This window comes from Chelonia mydas, chromosome 4 (assembly GCF_015237465.2).
Source record: "Chelonia mydas isolate rCheMyd1 chromosome 4, rCheMyd1.pri.v2, whole genome shotgun sequence".
Classification (NCBI taxonomy): domain Eukaryota; kingdom Metazoa; phylum Chordata; order Testudines; family Cheloniidae; genus Chelonia; species Chelonia mydas.
The window spans coordinates 113,070,455-113,091,233 of NC_057852.1; the positions used below are offsets into that span (position 1 = coordinate 113,070,455).

The window sequence follows — 20,779 nt, forward strand, 5'->3', positions numbered from 1 at the left end:
GTTGGCTGAGTCACAGTGTCTTGTTAGTACTGGCTTCAGAGGAAGATTTCATGTGTCTTCCCTGCTAGCCAGAAGATACCAAGTTCATATCCATTTGCCATAGTTTGAAGAGCATTCATAAGTTGAATGATGGGAAAACTGTATTTTCTCAAGTTAAAGGCTGAGTTGTTTTTAGGACTATGTGACTTGTTAGAAATCTCTTCCACTGCAAATGTTTCTGCACTCACTTAATTCCTTCTCCAAGCATTATTTTCAAATATTTATTGCAGTTGTTTTGTTATGCCTATAAGGCTGAAAAAGAACAGTACTGCCCAGAATGTTTTTATTTTTTTCCTGTCTTTTTGTTGGGGTTTGTGCTCCAGGTAGTTTTGTAAGGACATTTGCCACATGATTTAGAAACGGAGATCATCTTCAATTATTGCAACAACTAGATAACAAGACTAAGTTGAATTACAAAAGATAACAGGGATAACACTGTGCATGGCACTGTCCAAGGAAATTAAAGACACAGTCCCTTCCACTAATAGTTTAGAGTTGAAGGCCTAGAGTCAGTAAATTGTTATGGCTAGGTATACAGTTACCCTCTCCCATGTTGATTTTGAAGCCAGCTGGACCCGTAGGTAGGATTAGAACTCAGGTGAGTTGGGAGAGGTTAGACTAGATAACCTTTGCGGTCCTTTCTAACCCTATGATTCTATCCTTCTATGTGAGGTAGGGAAGGATAACTTGACAAGGGGGGCAGAGAGGTACGTTTACCTAAAATAGAATATGGGGATTTAAGTCGATTCTAAATATAAGTAAGTAGATAGATATAGACTTTAATATCTATCTGCTTCCATTGTGTTGAGTAACATGGCAGAGCCTTTAAGCCCTCAGCTAACCTACTTCTATAGTTGAATTTTTTTTCTGCTTCTATTTGTGTTCTTCCACCACTTACCAAAAAAAAAAAAGCCCTTCCTCAAAAACAGAATAAAAGTAGCCATAATTATTAACATGAATCAGGCCTAAGGATCCCAATCCTACCAGGATCTCTGAAGGGGCATACCCACTACGCCTATGTGGATCCCCATCAAAGTCAGTGAGACTCCTCATAGGACAGAAGTCTGCCTCCTTGGAACTCATTACAAGGGTTAGAAGGAAATTAGAAATCCAGGTCCCTTCCTTGTATGCAACATACTTTTTTTTTAATTACCAGTACTTATTTCGAAAAATCATCATCAGGCCTACGTGACATTTGATTTGTCCACGAAGAGTTTTTTATCTGCTGACCCTAAATTCTTAAAAATTGTTTTTTTGAAAATAAAATATTTTTAAATAAATGATCAAAGGAGAAATGGAACACTTCACAAGTGTGTATGAAAGTCTGATTATGTGGTGCTGGTTAATATAAAAAAATGTGCAATCGTGGTATTGAAGGTTTTTGACCAGTGCTTCACAGAGACCATCATGTCTACTACTTAGATGGCAAGGTCACAGTGTACATTGGGTGATTGTCACTCATGCAGTGCTTAAATTTTGTGTAGACCTGTAAGGTTCTAAATTACAAGATCTGCAAATTCCTGCTGACATGACATTAGGTATAAATGGAATTGTAGATTTAGTCTTCAGGGGATCAAATTCACACAGACAGCTTTAAAGGTGTAAAAACTTTTGCTTCATAAATGCATATAAGGAAATAGGCATTGCTCAAATATGCACTTACACAAAAGGTTTTTAAACCGTGAATATTGGCTGCAGGGTATTATCTTCAGAGGATCAATTTTTCTTTCGGTGTTTTTCGGGTTTTTGTTTGTTTGTTTTTACTGGTCTCAGGCTACCACGCTAATTTGTCCTTTGAGATTGCTGTACTTTTTAACGTGCACTTCAAAACACTTAGTTACTCAGTCATCCAGACGTGCAGTGCTTAGTTTAAAATGTGTGGACTGAACTGGCTAAAGTAGTCTTTCATAATGTAAAATGTTTCACAAAAGAATCCCTTTGTTGTGTAAATCATGTTAGATATGACACATATGCAAGATTTTAATGCTTTGTTGTTCTGGGTAGAGTTTTTTTTAAATAATCTCTTTGCTGTGTTTGGTATAGTTCAACATACGTAAAAGGAAGTTGTTTAAAAGACAAATGTGTATTCTGTCACTGTTGAGTATGAACAGCAGACACAGTAGTTTAGTAGTCCAAGATTCCAAGGAATGTAAACATATCATTGCTGTTTGAGTGGCTAGGATCTAACTCTTCAATTGACAGTGCTTTTAAAAATTGAAAAATACCATTTTGCAATCTAAGGGTGTAACAGTAAAAAGTTTGACTATGTGGAATACTTTTAAACAGATTAACAGTGTTGCCACCACAGATCATTTAAATTATGCTGGATACTGGCTTTTGTATCCTAAATGTAGGATAGGAAACTTAAATTGCGTGGAATGCTCTTAGTTGTTTTAAACTTTTAATATGAAAATATGAAGTCGGTGCTTCAGGGACCAGATTTTCAAAAGTGCTCAGCACCTACAGATGGTAACAGCTTTCAAAAAGATTTCAGCTCTCATTTACACATCTGTACAAAATGGCCAGATTTTCAAAAATGCTCTAGACCCCAGCCACTCCTATAGTTCCCTGTCAGGAAGCAGAGGGTCAGTGACTTGTACAAGAGCACAGAGTGAGCTTTATCTGATCCAGAATTAGCACACCAGCCTTTCTGGCTTCTAGTCTTGTGCTCTGATTTTCTAAACTATGCTTTTCTCTCTTTAGTATATTACAGAAGTGACACACTTGGATCTTGTTACTGGAATCATGTAAGCTTAGGTTCCCCTACTGAGCCTGATGCTGCAGCATGTGTTATGTACTATCCCATGATCCAGCATCCAGCTTTGTGATTTTAAATATATGGCATGAAATCCTGATCCCATTGAAGTAAATAGCATTGCACTCATTGATTTCAAAAGGGCCAGGATTTCATCCATTAATATCTAAATTATATGTAGCCATAAAACACTAATGATTTTAAACTACCTTACCCTTTAGAAATCAAAATTATATTTTTCATTTTTAAAAAAAAAAAAAAAAACCCATTGCATTAGATAGTACATGAACTTCACATATTCAGGAACCTTTTTGGATACATCATGAGGCGGCACGAAGCTTCTGCTGGACTTTTTGATTTCCATAAAATCAGTATTCTGTTTTATTTTAACAGATTTGCCTCTGAAGAATGCTGCTTTGAAGAAAGACCCTATAGATGTAAGATCTTGTTACGTTTACTTTGTTTTACGTTTTGGATTTACATTGAGCAGTCTCTGAAGGGAAATAAGAGAGACGGGGTGAGTGAGAAAATACCTTTTATTGGACCAGTTTCAACAGAAGTTCAACCTCATGCATCTTGTCTTTCTAATATCCTGGGACGACAAAATTGCATACTGCAATCTAAAGGGAAATGTTATTTCTAGTATATACAAGGTCTGTGTATAATTAGGTTATGCAGCTATGCAAATTGATGCATAATTGCTATTTTTCAGTTTGCCACATAATTGTGCTTAGAGTACCTCAGCTCTTCCTTTCTTACCTTCACCATCCAGAGCTTGGTTCTTATCTCTGAACCTGTGCTCTCAACCTGATAGGTGTTGAGAGCATTGCAGATGCAAGCACACTGAGCTTTTCAGGAAAGAGGTTTTGTTACATTACTTTGCAACAGTCTGTGACCATTTCAGGACAGTGTTGACAGATTGAAATGAGAAGCTTCATTAAATCTCCTCAGCAGGAGGAACAGAGAGGAAAAATGGGGATGATAATTGAAACTTTAAGAAGGCCGGGCTTTCTGATAATACTATGTGTTGTGATCATACAAGGATTTGTAGGTTGATAAATATAATAGGGTGTAGTTGAAAACATTGCAGATGTAAAATGTCATAGGGTATTAAAGGCATGTACTTTATAACACAAAGCTGCTAATCCAGATGACAAAGTAATTTATTAAAGTATAAAAATTAATAATCTATAATGTACTTAAAAATGTTAGAATCACTAAGCATTTACCTGTCTGAGCTATTACTAGAGAATGGTTCTTTCTGTAAAAATTATTTCCCAGTCCTGTATTATTATGGTGATTTACTGCATTTCTGGTCATCCTAAAACTGCTATTTATAAATTTAGCATCTGCACATGTAGCTGTGTGCTCTCCCATTAATGCCGATTAGTATGTAGTCCCTCCTATTATATCCTTTTCAAAACCTATAAAAATATGTTTTAATTGAAGCTTGAAGGAAAGCTTTCATTAAAAATATGGTAAGTAGAAATTCTGGAAATACTAATAGTTATTATAGAGCTAGACTGGTCTTCCATCATGTTGCTGTTCTATGTTAGTATAGGTATTAGAGCTCTGAGAACAAACTTGTTTGTGTTCATTCAGTTCTTTCCTTCTACGGCATATTCTATTTTGAGAGTAGCAATTGGGGAAAACTTTCTCTTCTTTCAGCCTTCATAACTTCAATGAATAAAATAAGTGTATTAACTTTGCAATTGTGATTTACGCTTAGGTGGAAAACTCTGACACACAAAGAGTTGAAGAGTGTAGCTACAAAGAAAGGAAATCTAAATCTCCAGTAACCACAGATAAAGAAACAGGTAAGTAAGTATATTCTTACATATACTGTACACCAGAGCTGGTTAGAAAAACACTGACAGAACCATTTTCAGTTGGAAAGTGTAGTTCCGTGAAAATTGAAAAGTGTCAATTTTGCCAAAATTTCCTTTCAAAGTAAAAATGAGCAAGAGGGAGTGTTTCAGCCTTTCTGGGACAAACATTTTTCCTTTCGAAATGACTTTTTGCTTAACATTTTTTTTATTTTGTATTCTATATTATAATTTCAGTCAAAGTTGAAATAAAAGTTTCAATTGACCAAAAACAATTTTTTCCTGGAATTTTCTTTCATGGAGGATTTCAGTGTTTTCAGGTTTTGTTCTTAATTAGAACAAAAACAAATTTTCAAAATCTTGCTCAAAATGGAATTTCCATTCTCCACACAGCTCTATTGTATACACATGCAGCTAAACAAAAAGAGAAGTTCCATGCTAAATTTGTTTGTGAAATATATTTCTCTTGCTGATTGTTTCACCATGGAATTACTTAAACCATGACTTTATTTTTAATTTTTGACTTTGGGATATACCAACAAAGGGTAATTGTATGATGCTGTTTGGGACCAATAGTTCAGACTAATATACACTGTTTATTTCTTTATAACTTTCAGCTCTCAGATGCATGAGAGTGGCTCAAAAATCACTGTCCTACCCTCATTTTTCTCTTCAGAGATATTACTGAATTATCTGATCAGATAGGTATTTCAGTTGTTTTTACTACTGGACATTTTGAATCCAAAAAAGTTAGGCCTAAATTTTCAGGAAGTTTCATCATGCAGTTACCATAGTTGTATACTGAAGTTGGGTAATTCTTTGCATTCACAGAACTTTTATGCATGCAAATCCCCCAAAATAAAGCAGGAATAGCACAACAACAGTGTACTGCTGTAAGCGAAGAAGATTTTACAAATCTCTTTTCATTCCCATATATTGCATTGAACCGTTTTCTTATAATTGGGCCCACAGGTGATTAGAATTCCCTGCACACCCAGATATCTCAATGTTAATCACCTCCCTGCCCCCTTTTTTGTTTAGCTCCCTCCCACGATGCCATAGGTGGTACTAGTGACCATTAAGCTTTGGTCAGAGAAATCAAACTCGACTTCACATCCCTTCAAAGCCCTATTGAAGGCAAAGCTGTTATTGAGTTATCCATTGTAACTTCTACAGTACAATGGCAGTCTGTAATGAAAAAAATCTCTCACACAAGAGTATTGTACAACTGTTAATTTGTGGTCAAACTAAGGTCAAACATACTTTTTTGGCATAAGAATTATTCTTTACATACTCTTGCTTTTTTACAAAATATAAGGGAAGAATATTATGGGTGAAATACTGAACACCAGAAAAAAAACCTTACCTTTCCTCTAGATTTTCCTTACTGCTAGAATAGGGAGACAAAAATAAGTCTGAATGTACCCTTTATTTTCCTTCTTGTGTGTGAATGTTAGTGATCATAAAAGGCACCTCTCTGATATCCCCACAGAGTGAAGTCCTCTGTATATTCACACAACAGGTATAGTAAACGCAGCTACAGTGCCTTAGAACCCTGATTTGGAGGGATTATCATTAGCAGGATAGTTCAGTCTCAGTGCCCAATCACTAGACCTGCCCCCTGGGACTGCCAACAGATGTATTGCGTCCACTGGGAATTGGACTGTGGGAAATCAATCACAGTGTAATTTCAGAATGAAGATTTAAATATTTAATTCTGTTCTACTCAGTCCAGCTCCAGGCAAGATGCAACATACTGTGCATAAACGCTCTTCCTCGCTACACTTTTCTCTGAGCATCTTATATCCAATATATGCAGTGTATACTAATAACTTGATCATTTATATATTTATACCTTTGTGTTTCAGCACAGGAAACTTCAAATACCATAGACATGACAGCAGCAGCAAAAATCCAGATTGAAGTAAAAGATCAAGAGGTAAGCATGCTTATTATATTCACCTTTTACAGACTGAAGCAAAACATACATAACCATTTTACTTCAGGACCTTGGGTTTCCTGACCCAGCATTCTAAATGGAACATGAAGTTGGTACATATACAGATCCTTTTGAACTACCAGTGCCTGGGAACAGGATTGCCTCTTCTGTTCTCTCATGTGGTAAATCTGACATACTCCCACTTTTTAATTACAGATAGAAATACCTGATCAGGAAAAAGTAAGCAGCATGCCAGGAATGGAAAAAAACCAATCGCCTACTCGAGAGGGTGAATCAGGTAGCTAAAACAACTGTAGACACACTCATATTTATCTTCATAAATCTTGAGGGCTTTTTATACTTGTGTGTTCAAATTTGTGTCTATAACCTGTGGCTCATGGGCCAGTCTGGTAACTTAATGATAGTGCTCTGCACAGCCATGCATAAGGCTCAGGTTTGATTTCCAGTCCTAGTCTCTACCTTCAAAGGTTGATTTGGTTCCAAGAAATTTGTGGGAGTACCTGGCACTGATCATTGATGAACTGTCTCATTAGGGAGTAGCACAGGCAGGTTAGAGACACCTGATCCCTGCAGGAGCAGAGACCTCCGGCCAGGACTTTGTTTTGTCCAGCCAGGACTGCAGCCTTCCCTTCACATTGCCTCTGCAGGAATTGGGTGTCACTGGCCCTGAGGCAGCGCAGGGAGCCCTCTGCAGCTCCGTTATCATGGTCCCCCACACTCCCATGACAGCAGGGCTACTGGGGGCTCCCTGTGCTGCTGCAGAAGCCATTCATCAGCATGTAGCATCCCCTGGAACTGGGGGCTCATCTTTCTCAACAGCTGTTTGGATAATAAGGTTTCAGATAAACAGGAGACTAATGTGTATTTTTATTCATTTATTTATTTTTGAGACTGCCTTCTTTTCTCCAATATCTCCATTTTTCATTTAAACAAAAAAGTCAATATAGCCCTTATGGTTGAGAAAATAACCTTGAAAACATGCACGTGACCCATGCAGTACTGTCTGCTTGAGTTTGTAGAGAGTCAAAAACAATTACTCTGACAAGTGGGCATCGCTCCTGTTCATCTCCATGGACTGTTAACTCAGATGTTAAATGTCAACATTGTTACGTATTTCACTGTTGTTAAAAGCAGTTAAGAAAGCAGAGGGATGTATTAGGAAGACCTGCATAATCTGTTGAGTGGCATTTCTTTTTGGTGTTATGAGTGGATGGCGCATAGGAGAGTACCACTGCCCTTTTGTCCCCAATCTGATCGGTGGAGCTGAAAGGCCAGAGTGGAGGGACAGAGCCAGAGTGCATCCTCATCAAAGGGCAGCCACTCCCATAGAGTCCAGCAAGGAATCCCCATTTCCATCAAGGGAGAGCCGAGTCCAGCAGTACCCATAGATGTAGGTGCATCGTACTGAGAGGGAACCATCTCCTGCAAGCCTGAGGATCCCAGCAGAATAAACACAATCATATTTTGAACATCACAAAATCTACTGCGAGTGGTGTCTCATTTTGGCATCTGAAGTAGGTGGAGCTTAGCTTGTTGGTAAAGCTTGAGAAAATATCACTATTTATTTTTTTTTCCCAGTTCAAGCCCTGATGGACAGGGCATCGGGGCTTGATCTGGGAGGTGAAGTTGGGGGGAGACAAAGAGGGAATAGGCGCTCCACTCTAATATCCCGCCAGATGTTTCACCTGTTCAGTCAGAGCATCTACCCATCTGAGAACTGTGATCTGCCCTGGGTAATATTGATTAAGCCCTGCCTCAATTACCACTGAAGAGTTTTACAAAAAGAAGATATTGCACCTCTTAACCATAATTATTTTATATATGCTACATATTAATGACATTAGAAGAGTAAAAATATGTGAATGATATTGGACTAACGGAAATTGTCACTTCCTCTCTTGATGACACTAAACTGGGAGGAGAGGTAGATAAGATACAGAGGGACCTAGACAAATTAGAGGATCGGGCCAAAAGAAATCTGATGAGGTTCAACAAAGACAAGTGTAGAGTCCTGCACTTAGGACAGAAGAATCCCATGCACTGCTACAGACTAGGAACCGAATGGCTAGACAGCAGTTCTGCAGAAAAAGACCTAGGGGTTACAGTGGACGAGAAGCTGGATATGAATCGACAGCGTGCCCTTGTTGCCAAGAAGGCCAATGGCATTTTGGGATGTATAAGTAGGGGCATTGCCAGCAGATTGGGGGACATGATCGTTCCCCTCTATTCGATATTGGTGAGGCCTCATCTGGAGTACTGTGTGTAGTTATGGGCCCCACACTACAAGAAGGATGTGGAAAAATTGGAAAGTGTCCAGCGGAGGGCAACAAAAATGATTAGGGGACTGGAACACATGACTTGTGAGGAGAGGCTGAGGGAACTGGGATTGTTTAGTCTGCAGAAGAGAAGAATGAGGGGGGATTTGATAGCTGCTTTCAACTACCTGAAAGGGTTCCAAAGAGGATCGATCTAGACTGTTCTCAGTGGTAGCAGATGACAGAACAAGGAGTAATGGTCTCAAGTTGCAGTGGGGGAGGTTTAGGTTGGATATTAGGAAAAAACTTTTTCACTAGGAGGGTGGTGAAGCACTGGAATGCATTACCTAGGGAGGTGGTGGAATCTCCTTCCTTTGAGGTTTTTAAGGTCAGGCTTGACAAAGCCCTGGCTGGGATGACTTAGTTGGGGATTGTTCCTGCTTTGAGCAGGGGGTTGGGCTAGATGACCTCCTGAGGTCCCTTCCAACCCTGATATTCTGTGATTCTGTGATGACTGCTTTTCTTCTATTGCTCCAGAGAATAAATGAATTTGTCAACATGATTAATTATAAATATATTTGAATGCAAACATATGGCATGTAAAATAGTTTTGCTGTTTAATCTGGTTGGAGTGCAGTTGAGGTCCATGTTTAATTTAGTGTGCCACATCTATGAAATTGAGGTTGTTTCTTATGCTTTTTAAAAAAAACTATGAAGTAATATGGAACTGAAAGTCTCTTTTCATTGTTTCATGTATTTGCTCCTTCAAAGAGAAGGGCTTGATTTTTTTTATCTCCCCCCACCCCCCCCACCCTGATTTACATTTTTGTAAATCAGGGACAACTTGGCTGACATCAGTGGAATTACACTGATGCAAAACGGGTGTAAATAAGAAGAGGATCAGGCTCTCATAAGCATAGACAGGAGCATTTCAGTTAAACATTTAAACTGTTTTGCAGATGATTATCCAATTACTCAAGATTTGAGAAAAGGAAACAAACCAAGTCAGTGCTCCAAAATAAAAGATAACAAGGTATTTTTATCCATTTTCACTGTTTTAGTCAAAAAGATATTGAGAGAATTTGGTGTCTGATGCTGTAGATATGTTTTTATATTTTTGGGAGGGAGTGGTTTTCATAATTACAGTAATTGTAAATGCTTACAATAATATTTTAACTGTTAAATGTTACCATGAAAAGAATCAAACTGTTCAAGCCTCAATTTTGAACTCTTCCAAAATTTTGAGGCTGCTAAGTGTCACACATCAGATGTGACATTCACACATTTGGCAGCTCTTCGCACCTTCCTTCATTTCAATATAATCTGCCTGCAGCAGAATCTTGTACATCTGGCTGGACAGCAGGCATACAACACCAGTTCCCTCTCAACCATTGCAGGCAGCTGTTGCTACCAAAGATTCTGCTTCCCCTCTCTCTGCTCCCCTTGTTGGTGCCCTGCCAGCTTGGGTCTCTGGAATTGGGGGAAGGGGAAGAAGAGGAGGCTGGTGCTATATATTGCAGGCAGGGAAATGAGGGAAAAGGGGCAGAATGGAGGAATACTGAAAGGGAGGAACAAAAAGGTGGGTTAGAATGGGGAGTAGGGACAGAGATTGGGCAGGAGCTGAAAATGAGCAGGATTTAAAGGCTGAAAGAGGATTGGGACACAATTGTGGGGTGACTGGAGAGGGACAGCTTGGTGAAGCCTATTTCAGGTTCACTGCCCCCTAAAATCTTCTTCCTATACAACACTCCTAGGCTGTGCCAGCCTCTTCTACAGTCCCACCCACAGTCCAGGCTATCTCAGCTTCTCCCCCTGAAGAAAACACCCCTTCTAAACTCTTCTTCCAACATCCCATTTTCCATTGGTTGCCCCAGTCCCCTGCTTTTGAGGTTTAATGGGAATAGGCTCCTGTCTCCCTTGCATGTATGGCTATGAAGGACCCTGAAGGGGAAACCACTAGCTATTTTTCATCATCGAGAAATGTCACACACAGAGCTGAACACCACCTGGTTACTGTGAAATTTATATAATCAGTAGGGAAAATACCAGGTTATTTTTTCTTTCCCGTGCATCTGATAGAAAAATAGCCATTATCTGAGTGTGTCTGAGTATATTCTGTGTGACCAGATTGCCCCACTACTTGGTACCAGCATTCAACTGATGCTCTGTCTTTGGTAAGAAAAAAAAAAAAGATAGCGTGTACAGCAGAGGTCCCATAGTAGTACGTCTTCTATTGACCTTTCATTAATCTGCAAATATTAAGACAAAATTGGAGGGATAAAATGCTCTATAGAGGAATGAGCCCATGAGATTTTGTTTGTTCTCTCCCCCATTGACTTTAGTACTAAAGTTTTAATAGGGAATTAAATAGCCATGAAGAATAAAAATAGTATTTTACATTCATATTTTTTAAGAGTAGCTGGCAGTGACCTTATAGTTGTAATAAAATACCTCTTTTTATTATTATTTTTTCAAAATAATTAAGGATGTGACCTCTGGAGATACAGCTGAGGTATCCAAAGAAATCATTAGGAAACACATACCTCTTTCAAGTGCTGTGGAAGAAAAAGGTAATGGAAATATAAATTCAGGGCAATTTACTGAAACTGTACACAGTTAATTTTTTTAATTAGACTATGTCTCTGAGAATGAGAATCTTTATTTCATAATTAAATATTTGCTTATCTTCTCCATTAATAGAGTTGTCTATAAAAATGTTAAGTGTAGCAGCCATTGAAAAACACATGGTTGGCTTCTGAAACTCCCAAAGAGTTGATTTGGGGCCCCTGGAAGGCCTGTCCAGAGAAGGTGCACAGGAATGTAAGCCAGCCACTGCTTCTGCTCCATTGCATGACCTGGAGTCAGAAAATGGGCAGTTTGCCAGAGAGATGGGAGGGTCAGGGCACTTCACTAGTGAGGCTCTGTGTAAATCTGGCCATAAATTAAAGCTGCCTTTCCTTGACAGAACCACAACCTGCTCTCCCAGAGAGGAACTCCCCTTTCCAATACAGCTGCCTGTAGCAGTAAAGTGTATAAATTGCATTGACTGTGGGTGACTTAGCGCTATTAATTAATTTATACACTGTACTAAAAAAAAAAAATGATATAGTGTCCTATGAATTAATGTAGGCTTTGACTTCCTCATCTACCTTCCTTTGCATAGTGTCTATACACTAACATGGGATTGATCTGTTTAATGGCTTCAATTCTCAATACCAACAAACCTGCTGACAAATCTGAGTTTGTTTTGCAATCAGCTCACCTCCCTACTTTCTGGTTGGTGGGTGTGGGGAAAAATTAATAGTAGTATCAATAAATGAGTTGACTTTGGGGTTCTTGTTATAATAATATGGGTCACCCTCTCAAACATTGTAATTCCATTACTTTAAAATCCAAAATCCTGTACAGTAACTCCCACTTGTCTAATGAAGCAGCCTAAACAACATAATACAGCAAAAATTGTAAGACAAATACTATCTGATGTATTAATAATATTTTTACTGACGTTTAATTTATAGTACCCCCAGGCATATAAAGTAGTTTTGAGACAGTACAGAGACTGTGGCCAATACTTTTTGTTTCTAAAGCAAAGATATGCAGTGAAGTTGTGTCTTTGACTTTGTATTTTGTGCAGATGAGTTAACCAGCAAGCAGGATACTTGTGAAAAAGCAAAGCAGAGTCTGGAGTCTAATTTAAGTTCTGTAGAGGCAAGTAGTCTTATCCATCTTAATTCATTGCCATTTGAAAGTTTAGCATTAAGACAAAATTACGTTTTGTCTTTTACTTTCTGACTGCAGCAATAAAAATAATATTGACTTCACCACAGCCATAAAAGAAAACAATGATTTGATCACCTGGAGCATCGTAGAGTGACTGACTAAATAGCCACACCATAATGTCCAGTCCAGAATATAAGCCATAAGTAGTTCTGTCATCACCTAGAGTAAAAAATGCAGGAGAGAAGTCATATGACTTGTAAGGTTTTTTGGGGTTTTTTTGAAGAGAGTAGTCTAAAGAGAGACATGGTATGTGCTGGTGCTGTATGTGTAACAAATGGCATTTAGCATGCAACCTTGACCACTTCATTTGCATTCCTCCAAATTAATCCATCTCTACCAAGATTACTCCCAAAAGGCAAAACAGCCACGGGTGGTTTTTTTGTTTTTTGTTTTTTTTAAACGTAACCTGGCAGAACATTTTTCTTTACTTCCCAGACCCCAGTCTCACAAAGGCTGGATTTCTCCCTCCAAACTACAGTGGCCTGAAATATACACAAAAGTAAATTCTGGACCAGTGACAGGTTTGAGATCTGATATCTCATGACTCTTCAGAACTATAAATCACAGTAATTGTTGCTATTTACTGTTAAAAGCCAAGAACTGTCCCTTTCCAATGGTATAAAGACTCTATTTCTAGCCAGGTATCAGGGCACAATATCTTGACATATTGATATATGGAAAAGCTATTGTAGGCAATTTTCAGAAGTTTAAATATATTTGTATTTTTCCCCTTCAGAGAAATGTATAGTTGAATTTATGTTAGTTAAGGCAGCAGCCTGGCTTTACAAACCGAGGGGTGTGAAAAATAGTACTTGTCTGCAAAGTATATGGCTGAGAAATGTAAGTTAATTTATTGTGTGTGAAAGGTGCATTGATTGACTGTCCTGGAGACTGCAATCACTACCTAGACACAGCACAGGTAGTGACAGTGCAAATTTACCCTACAACACTCCTATTGTATCAAAACCCAAAATTGGAAGACGCATCTCTATACCTGTGTCTACGCTATGAGTTAGAGGTGTGATTCCGAACTTGTGTGCACACATTTGTGCTAGCCTGAGAAGAGCGAACGTGAGTATAAATAGTGTGGCCACAGTAGTAGCAAGACAGCTATTTATATTTGCACTAGCTCTTATCAGACTAGTGCAAGTATGCATACACAAGCTGAGTAGCCAACCTCTAGCTCGTAGTATAGATGTAGCCTAAGAGTACATCTACATTGCAGCTGGAGATGTGAATTGCAGCTTGTGTAGACACATCTGTGCTGTCTGTACTCTAGCTAACTTGCTAAAAGGAAAAGTGAGGAAACTGCAGCGCGGGCATAAGTGTGGGCTGCATGAGCAAATACGGACCCAGAAATGTCAAGTGGGCTTGTGAAGCTTGCACTGCAGCATCCTCTTTCTTTTCCTTTTAGTGAGGTAGCTAGGCTATAGCTAGCACGGGTACATCTGCACAGGCTCCATTCAAACCCTCAGCTGCAAGGTAGACATACCCTAGAGCGGAGAGGGAAGTAGGTTTCCTTGCTCATTCACAGCTTGATCCAAAGTCCACTGAAATCAGAGGAAAGACCATCTTCGGCTTCAATGAGCTTTGGATCTGGTCCTCAGTCTTTGGTCTCTCTCCTGGAACTAGCAGTGAGGTGCCAGTTGTGGTGGTGGTTTTTGGGATCTGGCCATCTGTCCAGTAAAAATTAGACTGACCTGCACTAACTTATTTCACAGAGGCTACAATACAGCAATCAGATGATGATTTTTGTTACTTACAACCTGGGCTAGATTCAAGCCAATGACCTAGAGGTAAAAGATTGCATTCTTTACCAAAGCTTTGAAATATGTAGACCCCAACTAGTGCTGAAGTGTAAGTTACATTGGCAGTGATTCTTACTCAAGACATATGTCTTTAAATAATAGGAAAAAAACATCTTATTTTGATCATCTGAATGGCTCAGCTGTTTGCAGACTTTTTTGGCTATTATGATTTGAAGGCCGTTCTGTATGTCATTGGAAAGATACTTTGTACTAGAAAAGGTCTCAGATTTCTCTTGAAACCATGATAGTATGGTAATTCTTAATATTGAATGAATACCTGCACTAATTTAAAACCTGATGTTATAGTAACTAAAGCCTGCTCCCCCCCCCCCTTTTTTTTTTTTTTAGGAAAATCAACCTGTAATAGTTAAGCGGAAAAGAGGAAGGCCTCGTAAATACCCTGTTGAAGCAGTACAGAGTAGTAAGTACTATGCGATATCTTCATGGAAAATATGAAAACGTTAATGATTTTTCTGAATCTACTTTTTTTTTTCTCCGTCAGGGGTGGATTCAGAAGCTGACACGAACACTGGGAATGTGAGTGTCTGAATATTTTATTTGGATTCACACATTTTGGTCATTTTAAAATTAATTTTTTTTATGTAACTTACTATGTAAAAAACAAATCAATAAATATATAAACTAGAAATTATTGGTTGAGGGTATGGTCCTGAAAATATAATCCAATATAATAGTTGATTTCTGTGAGCAAAAAGGTATTCTAACCAATTGACCTCAATAGTAGTGTCCAGCAGTTTAGCAGTGCTTTTTTTGAATCCAGCATTGTAGATGTAAATTCTCTTTCAAAAATTGTAGCAGCAATGAAAATATCAAACTTTTTACAGATAATTTTACACACCGACTCAAATACTGATTACAGACATTTGTATGCTGTTATTACCTATGGTGGGGTTATTTTGGCCTAAGTATAAGGAAAGGGGGAAAAGACTTAGACAGTTTTGCCCCCTCTCCCACCCTATTAGTTCCAGCAGTGAGCTCAATGTATATAAGTATTAAGTGCCTAATATGTAGGAGAGATGATCTAGTGTAAAAACTGGTTGTATGATCCCTGTATTTTGTCGGGAGTTTCAATATGGGGGATTTCAGTTTGTATTTAAGCTAATAGGCCTAGTCAGAAGACAGATATATGTAAATAGTAAATTAATAGCTCCCTAGGTAACCCTCTAACTTCTAAGAGTCTTTGCTGTCGATTTTATGAATATTTTAACCCGTACAACAGCTGCTAAAGAAGATACCTGTTCTGTTGAAAGCATTTTTGCTCAGTACAGTCCAGTCAAATTATAGTGTGGTGTGATGTTGAATCAGAACTTTTTACCCCAAGTGTAGCTGATTGGAAATTTTCTGACTCGGAATTTCCCAAAGGTAAATGCCAAGTCACCAAATCTGAAATGGTCCACAGGAGTCAGGCAGCCTGAGGAGCCAGTTGGCCCGGGAGCCATGTGAAACCCAAATCCCAATCTTCCTGGCTTCTTAGCAGTCCGACAAGCAGGCTGCTGAAGAGGCTGAGAACCCCAGCTCCTGAGCTTTGAGGCTGCCTGCTCAGCCAAGGTTTCTGGGCTCCCAAATGCCCTTTAGCCTGCCTGGCGGAATTGTATCAAAGCAATTTTTCAATAAAGCCCTTTTTGGATTTGTTTTGCTGAGCATCTTTCATTGTTTTGTTTTCGTTCCGAATCAGAATGAAAACAAATTTGGAAATCCTCCATGAAACAGAATTACTGTTCTTCATCTAGCTCTAATCCCACTCAACATTTGTTATTAGCTGACAATTTCTAACAGCCCCTTATAAGGGAATGTCCTGCATCTTTGTGTGGTGACTCACATTGGCAGATTTATCAGTCAACATAGATTGGGTCCAGAAGGAGCTGGGTCTACCCTCCACCAGAAAGTGTGTCCCTATAACGTGAGGCCTTAGTGGTTGGAGATAAGAAAGGGGAGATTGCTTCTGATCCATTAATGCTACTGGGGATAAATACACACTTCAAAGGGAACTTTAGACTCCTTATTGCAGACTCTTAAATCCAGTGGTGAAAGCAACTGTTTTTGTATTCTTATCATAGCAGATTGTAGTTATGCAGTTTTTCCTCTATCCAGAGTGAACACTAATTTGTGGCTGTAGTGATTTTGTGAGTTTCTTTAGTAGTGTAGATTTACATAAAATTACTGTACTACACTTTCCGTTCCTACATATCATTATATATTAAATTGTCTTGACTGTGCAAAGTTAGTTTTCAGAAATATGTGTAATCTCGGTTGTTTTCATTAAGCAGTAGCATTCCAAGGTGTGAAATGCATGTTTCAATAATTGATGTAATTTGATTTGTCCATGAACTAAGCTCACAAAAAATTGTTCCAAACTCTGTTGTCCAGTCATGCATAGAATAAATGCAGACCAGTGTCACTACAAGAAATTAGATATGAAATATTCTGCATGTCAGTCAGACTTTTCTGTTGTTTCCGGTTTTGGAAACATGTTTTTATATCAATGGAAGTAAATCTTAGTGCTTGCTAATCCATTGCTAGGTTTATCTAGTTCTATTTTAAGAAATGTTTGGGGCTTTTTTAATTTTAGGTTCAACTGTCTCCAAATCTTGCTACTAGAGGAAAGTTTTCTCAGACAGGTAAGCAAATAAATCATCCATCTATCTTAACAGATCAGCAGGAAAGAGAAGGGGGGGACCTATAAAAGCTTACCTTCCAAAAAGTTCTAAAGTGTCCTTCCTGAGCTTTGCATCTGCATTCAACCGTCTCTCCTCTCTGTAGAAACTAAGTAAATGAATTGGTAGAAACATGATGTCCATCCCTAATACGAGTTTTAGATAGAACAGAAAGATAGCAACTAGGTTATTCTCTTTTGATCCTGGTAGGACTTATTTCAACAGTGCTGCTCCTGGCGTTAAGTAAGAAATAATACACGACAGAAGATGTTGTTATGCTATATGCACATACACTGTGTTGGGGGGCACAGGGCAGAACTTCACAGAAGCAGTGGCTACTATAGTAAAACTGACTCTCAACTGCTAGTTTCCATTTTTGCTTCCATCTCTTTCCATGAATCAGATACCAAAATTGCAAATATTAAGGTAAGGAGGTTAAAATACAAATAGAAAAATATGTACTTACCCTATCTTTGCTCAACTAACTTCACTTGCAATGGAAATGGGATCAAAAGATGGGTACAGCTAGACCAAGGGAGGTATACAAAGCAACATTGGGATGGTATTGGTCAGCATGATAGGCTGTTGTCTCAGCACACCAGGAGCCTGACCACTATCTAGTTTTTTGTAGGCTTCAGAGCCAAGGAGAGTTTTTTTATGAAGTGATTTTTGTTTTACTTCCCATGGCCCAAGTAGTAGTTTCAAACATGTATAACTATTAAATAAAACGGGTTGGTTTTTTTTCCAAACCTAACCAAGGCATTACACTTCAGTGAGGCTAGTTCCATGCTATGTTTGAAATATCAAAGTCTGGCTTAAAAATAGCTATCTCGTGGGGGTTCATTGTGGGGAGAAACTTAGTGTTCAGAGTAGGAAATAGGGTTTGGGGGCTTTTCTGTACAACAAAAGAGAGAGAAACACAGTTGATTCAAATTTCCCTTAACCCTCCCAAAAATAATCTTCTTTGGGCAAAACTTTAAGCATGGAAAATGTCTCAAGAATTTTTCAGAAAGTTATGAGCACATGATACTGGATTTATAACTGAAACTGTTTTGCACCAATTACTATAGTGGTTGTTACTGGATCAAGATTTTTTGGGGATTATTACACAGGTTCAGGGTAGAACCTGTTTATATACTTTTATTGAAGCTTTATAGGAAAGCTATAGTATCCATACTATATGGACTAGATGACCTCTCGAGGTCCCTTCCAGTCCTATGATTCTACCATTCTATATTTTAAAGAGAGGTTATATGTCTTGTGGGGTACTTTTTAACACATCTGTGTTTTTTGTAAGAGATTTTACGAAATGTTAATGTATTCATAGTTTAACACAGCAAAATGAATGAACTCTGTTCACATTTTATTATTAATTTGTTCGTTAGAAGTTTTATTTTGCATGAAATACTTTTCTTAATGGAAGGACTAATCTCATACATTTTTGTTACCTGCATAATTGTATTTAATATAGGTATGTATGTGAATGTTAATAGTTTTCATTCACAATTTGAGCTTTTTCATTAATTTTATTAACTTAACTCCAACACACTTAAATGTGTGTTTATAGTTTTATTATATGTTTCTGCTCATACGATCTAATAATTTGGATAGTTAGATGTCCTTTCTACGTATGCTATGACAAATAAGCAGATGGACTAATAGGATGATCAAGCTTTGTCCAACCAAATTGGCAGAGTCGAGGCTTGGGAGTGGGATTTTCTCATGCCTTGCAGACAGCAAAGAGAGCTAGTAGTTCTGTAGAGGGGGGAAGAAAGACAAGAATTTGCTTTTGTTATGAGCCTCCTTCTTCTTTCTGTTATGAGGGATTTCTGTCTGCACCATTATTCAGATGATGCCAACTGGCAAAATTATCAGCCAGGAATGGAGTAGACTTTGTTCCAACACAGAGCTGGGCAGGCCAAAGTTAGAGTTTGTAAGCACCCACTACAGTGACAGCAGATATATAGTTTCCCTTTCAGGCCTGGGAGCTGCTTCTTAGGACAGTTTGCATGATGGAGATTGTATATGCATTTTTGAAACATGCATCACAGTCCTTCAGAAGTATTAAATGAAGGATCCAGTCTACCTTTACATGAATAGTCCCTTTTGATTAATGCAAGAGTTGCAGTCAGACCCTAAAACTCTGTCCTTTTCTGTGGCTGCCATCCTCCTCTGTTAGATTGCAATTGAAATATTTAAATAACTTTGCTTTTTCATTAAAGTGGAATGGCATTTACTACTGATTTTAAATCAATAAATGCAGTAAATAGTGTCATGTGACCTAAAAATCTTAATTTTAAAGACCTGAATATTTTTAATGAATAGACCATCTCTTTTCAAAAACAAAAAAATCTGTCTTTTGTTTGCAGTTGGTTGGCATCCCTGCTGGAAAGAGCGCTTTTAAATGTGTTTCTGACTACTTTGGTGATGTTTATACAAAGCCAACAAACTGAGTTTAGAAACTTTCTTTTAAAAAGATTGATTAGTAAAGGGATTTGAAGTTCAGTTTTACATTTAGGTAGAGTTCTTACAGTGTTTCTTCTTTTTAGCTAAAGACACGTCTAATAAGAAAGAAACAGCAAATGTAAGTTCAAGCATTTTTACTGAAAGCCTCTAGGCAGTATACTGAAAAATGGCCCGCTTTCTCACATTTCATTAGTCCTGTTTGCTTTCATTTCATTACCTCAGGAGGGTGAGGCAGGGAAAGCAGAGATGATTGTGCGTCGAAGAGGAAGAAAGCCCAGATGTTCTGTGATTCCATCAGAGGAAACTGGTAAGACATGAAATTGTGCTGCTCTTAACAGACTGAAGAGTTTACTGTGCTTAGGTGTACATAAAATTGTAACAAGATCAGCTTTATTATGTTTTCCTTTCATTGGGGAAAAAATCATTGGGTTACAGCTAGTGTAAATATTATGTAAATTGATGTAATCTCCTGTCAGAATTGGTACATCCCAGATGCTTCTATAAACCCCGATGAATTTTGTATGAATTCTGGCTGTGAACTGCGAAAGTAAACTATTGAGAATGTGTGTTTTGAGAGATTAAGTCAAACAAGTGTGAATTAAGTGTTGAAGGATGAAGGAAACGGAAAATTACTTATTCTACTACAAGTCCCATTTTAAATGCCTTTTCTAAACTAAGTGTCTTTTGAAGGGCCTTTCATGAAATTATAACACATGTAAAATTTTTCATGGACAGAAATACTGGAGCCGGAAAGAAAACGTCGGAAGTTGGCATCTGCTGCTGAAGAGGAAACAAAAGAACAGGAGGAAGATGAAGATGATGATGAAGATGATGATGATGATGATGAAGATGATGAAACGCATTCTGGAGCCACAACTAGATCAGCCACGAGATTAGAGGCTCAAAAGTAATATTCAGCTAGCTAGTATTTTTAAAAGACATTGCCTCCAATGTTCTATGACACACACAGTTAACTAACCTCTCTTTTTAAAAAATAAGAGTCTGATATTGAAAAATCTGTCAGCCCTACAAAACAGGACAGTAACATTAGTGTTAAAAATCCCAGCTCCTCAACAGGTTGACCTACAGATTGCAACTCCAAGGTTGCCTCTATTCTACACAACCTATGTCACCATTGCTATGCCAGCATCGCCCCCAGCATAGACACAGCCTACACTGACCGTTTTTTCTGTTGCTGTAGTAACATCGCCTCCC

At 38.2% G+C, this 20,779-nt stretch overlaps 1 protein-coding gene across 6 annotated transcripts in view; it reads left to right on the forward strand.

Annotated features, from left to right (window-relative positions):
* BOD1L1 (biorientation of chromosomes in cell division 1 like 1) overlaps positions 1-20,779 on the forward strand; it is a 57,650-nt gene that overhangs the window by 30,384 nt on the left and 6,487 nt on the right. For 2 of the 6 annotated variants that reach the window (XM_037898048.2, XM_037898050.2), the window contains 13 exons: positions 3,188-3,231; positions 4,524-4,611; positions 6,489-6,559; positions 6,776-6,857; positions 9,795-9,868; positions 11,321-11,405; positions 12,470-12,543; positions 14,772-14,844; positions 14,926-14,960; positions 17,014-17,062; positions 19,648-19,682; positions 19,787-19,871; positions 20,300-20,471. In XM_037898048.2, the coding sequence (XP_037753976.1) occupies positions 3,188-3,231; positions 4,524-4,611; positions 6,489-6,559; positions 6,776-6,857; positions 9,795-9,868; positions 11,321-11,405; positions 12,470-12,543; positions 14,772-14,844; positions 14,926-14,960; positions 17,014-17,062; positions 19,648-19,682; positions 19,787-19,871; positions 20,300-20,471 (967 nt within the window). Of the gene's footprint in view, positions 1-3,187; positions 3,312-4,523; positions 4,612-6,488; positions 6,563-6,775; positions 6,858-9,794; positions 9,869-11,320; positions 11,406-12,469; positions 12,544-14,336; positions 14,412-14,771; positions 14,845-14,925; positions 14,961-17,013; positions 17,068-19,647; positions 19,683-19,786; positions 19,872-20,299; positions 20,472-20,779 lie in introns of those variants that run through there. The other 4 variants (XM_037898049.2, XR_005225227.2, XR_005225228.2 and 1 more) reach the window with 4 other exon arrangements.